We start from the raw sequence: 1,872 nt of genomic DNA, 5'->3' as shown, positions 1-1,872 counted from the left end.
TAAAAGTTTGAAGTATCTAACGTCGCAAAAATATTTGAACCTGATACAATGCATATGGCTCAAACTATTAAAAGATTATGAGTTGATCGTTGATTATCATCCTAAAAAAGCAAATGTAGTTGCTAATGTTTTGAGCAGAAAGTCTTTACTTGCCTTACGGGTGTTGAATATGTGTCTGAAATTGTCTGATGATGGTTCAATCTTAATTTATTTGAAAGCTAGATAGATGTTTTTACAGAAAATATACGAAGCTCAGAAGTGCGATGACGAGTTGCTAGCTAAATGGGCACAGAGTGAGTTGACTTCTGATTCAGGATTTCATATAGGACCCGATGATTCCTTATTATTCAGAGATAGAACTTGTGTACCAAAGAATGCACAGCTCATTCGGGGAATCTTGCACAAAGCTCATAGTGGTAGCTTGTCTGTTCATCCGAGAAGTAATGAGATGTACAGAGATTTGAAACGGATGTACTGGTGACCGAGAATGAAATGTGAGTTTTCTGACTTTGTATCAAAATGTTTAGTATGTCAGCAAGTTAAAGCTGAACATCAGGTGCCTTCAGGGTTATTACAGCCAGTGATGATACCGGAGTGGAAATATGATTGGGTTACTATAGATTTTGTATCGGGTTTACCCCTATCTCTGAGAAAGAAAGATGTCATTTGGGTTATTGTTGATCGTTTGACAAAGTAAGCACATTTTATTCCGATACATACAGATTACTCTCTTAAGGGATTAGCTGAGTCATATGTTTTTTAGATTGTCAGATTACATGGGGTCCCAATTTCCATCATTTCGAATACAGATCCGTGGTTTACATTGCGATTTTGAAAAAGGTTATAGGAAGCTTTAGGTACGCGGTTACATTTTAGCACTATATTTCATCCTCAGATCGATGGTCAGTCCGAACAAGTAATTCAGATACTTGAAGATATGGTTCTTTGTTACGTATTAGAGTTTGAAGGCAACTAAGAGAAAAACTTACCGTTGGTTGAATTCGCTTATAACAACGTTTTCAGTCAAGCATGAAGATGGGACCATATAAAGCTCTGTATGGTCATAAATGTCAAACTTTATTATATTAGATTGAGCTCAGTGAGAAAAAGATTCACGGGGTTGATTTGATTCGTGAAACTGAAGAAAAAGTAAAAGTGATTCGGGATAGTTTGAAAGCAGTTTCAGATTGCCAGAAATCATATGCGAATCTTAAAAGTAAAGACATTGAGTGTCAAGTTGAAGATAGAGTGTTCTTGAAGGTACCGCCCTGGAAGAAAGTTCTTAAGTTCAGTTGCTAAGGAAATTTAAGTCCGCGATTTATCGAGCTGAATGAAATTATAGAAATAATCAGACTTGTAGTGTATCGATTATCTTTGCCGTCAGAATTAGAAAAGATTCATAATGTCTTTCATAATGTCTTTCACATATCTATGTTACAACGGTACTGTTCTGACCCTTCACATGTTATATCCCCGACGGATGTAGAGATTTAGTCTGATATGCCAGATATTGAGGAACCAATCATAAATTTGGCTAGAGAGGTTAAAGAATTGAGAAATAAGAACATCGCTTTAGTAAAGGTTCTTTGGCAACGGCACGAAATAGAGGAAGCCACCTGGGAACCTAAGGAAGCTATGAGAAAGAGATATTCGAACCTCTTTTGTAGTAAGATTTTCATAGATGAAAATTCTTTTAGGGGGGAGAGTTGCACCGGGTGATTTTCAGTGAAATCAGAGTAATGGTTTTAGGACCATAAATTCAATGTCAAAATATTTATTTTATTAATATTTTATTGCCTATAGCATGATTGTAGTACCGTTTAAAAATTTCGCTGAGAAATTTTACCGCTACATGCTTAATTTGATAAAAAG

The 1,872-nt window shown here is 35.8% G+C and overlaps 1 protein-coding gene across 1 annotated transcript; it reads left to right on the top strand.

Moving 5' to 3' along the window:
- The first annotated feature begins 226 nt into the window (after positions 1-226).
- LOC128033949 (uncharacterized) lies at positions 227-697 on the top strand. The gene is made up of 2 exons (XM_052622450.1): positions 227-440; positions 528-697. Exons 1-2 carry the CDS (start codon positions 227-229, stop codon positions 695-697), a joined length of 384 nt encoding a protein of 127 aa, XP_052478410.1.
- The last annotated feature ends 1,175 nt before the right edge of the window (positions 698-1,872 follow it).

Source organism: Gossypium raimondii, chromosome 2, assembly GCF_025698545.1.
Source record: "Gossypium raimondii isolate GPD5lz chromosome 2, ASM2569854v1, whole genome shotgun sequence".
Lineage (NCBI taxonomy): Eukaryota > Viridiplantae > Streptophyta > Magnoliopsida > Malvales > Malvaceae > Gossypium > Gossypium raimondii.
This window is presented reverse-complemented; position numbering and strand designations above follow the sequence as displayed.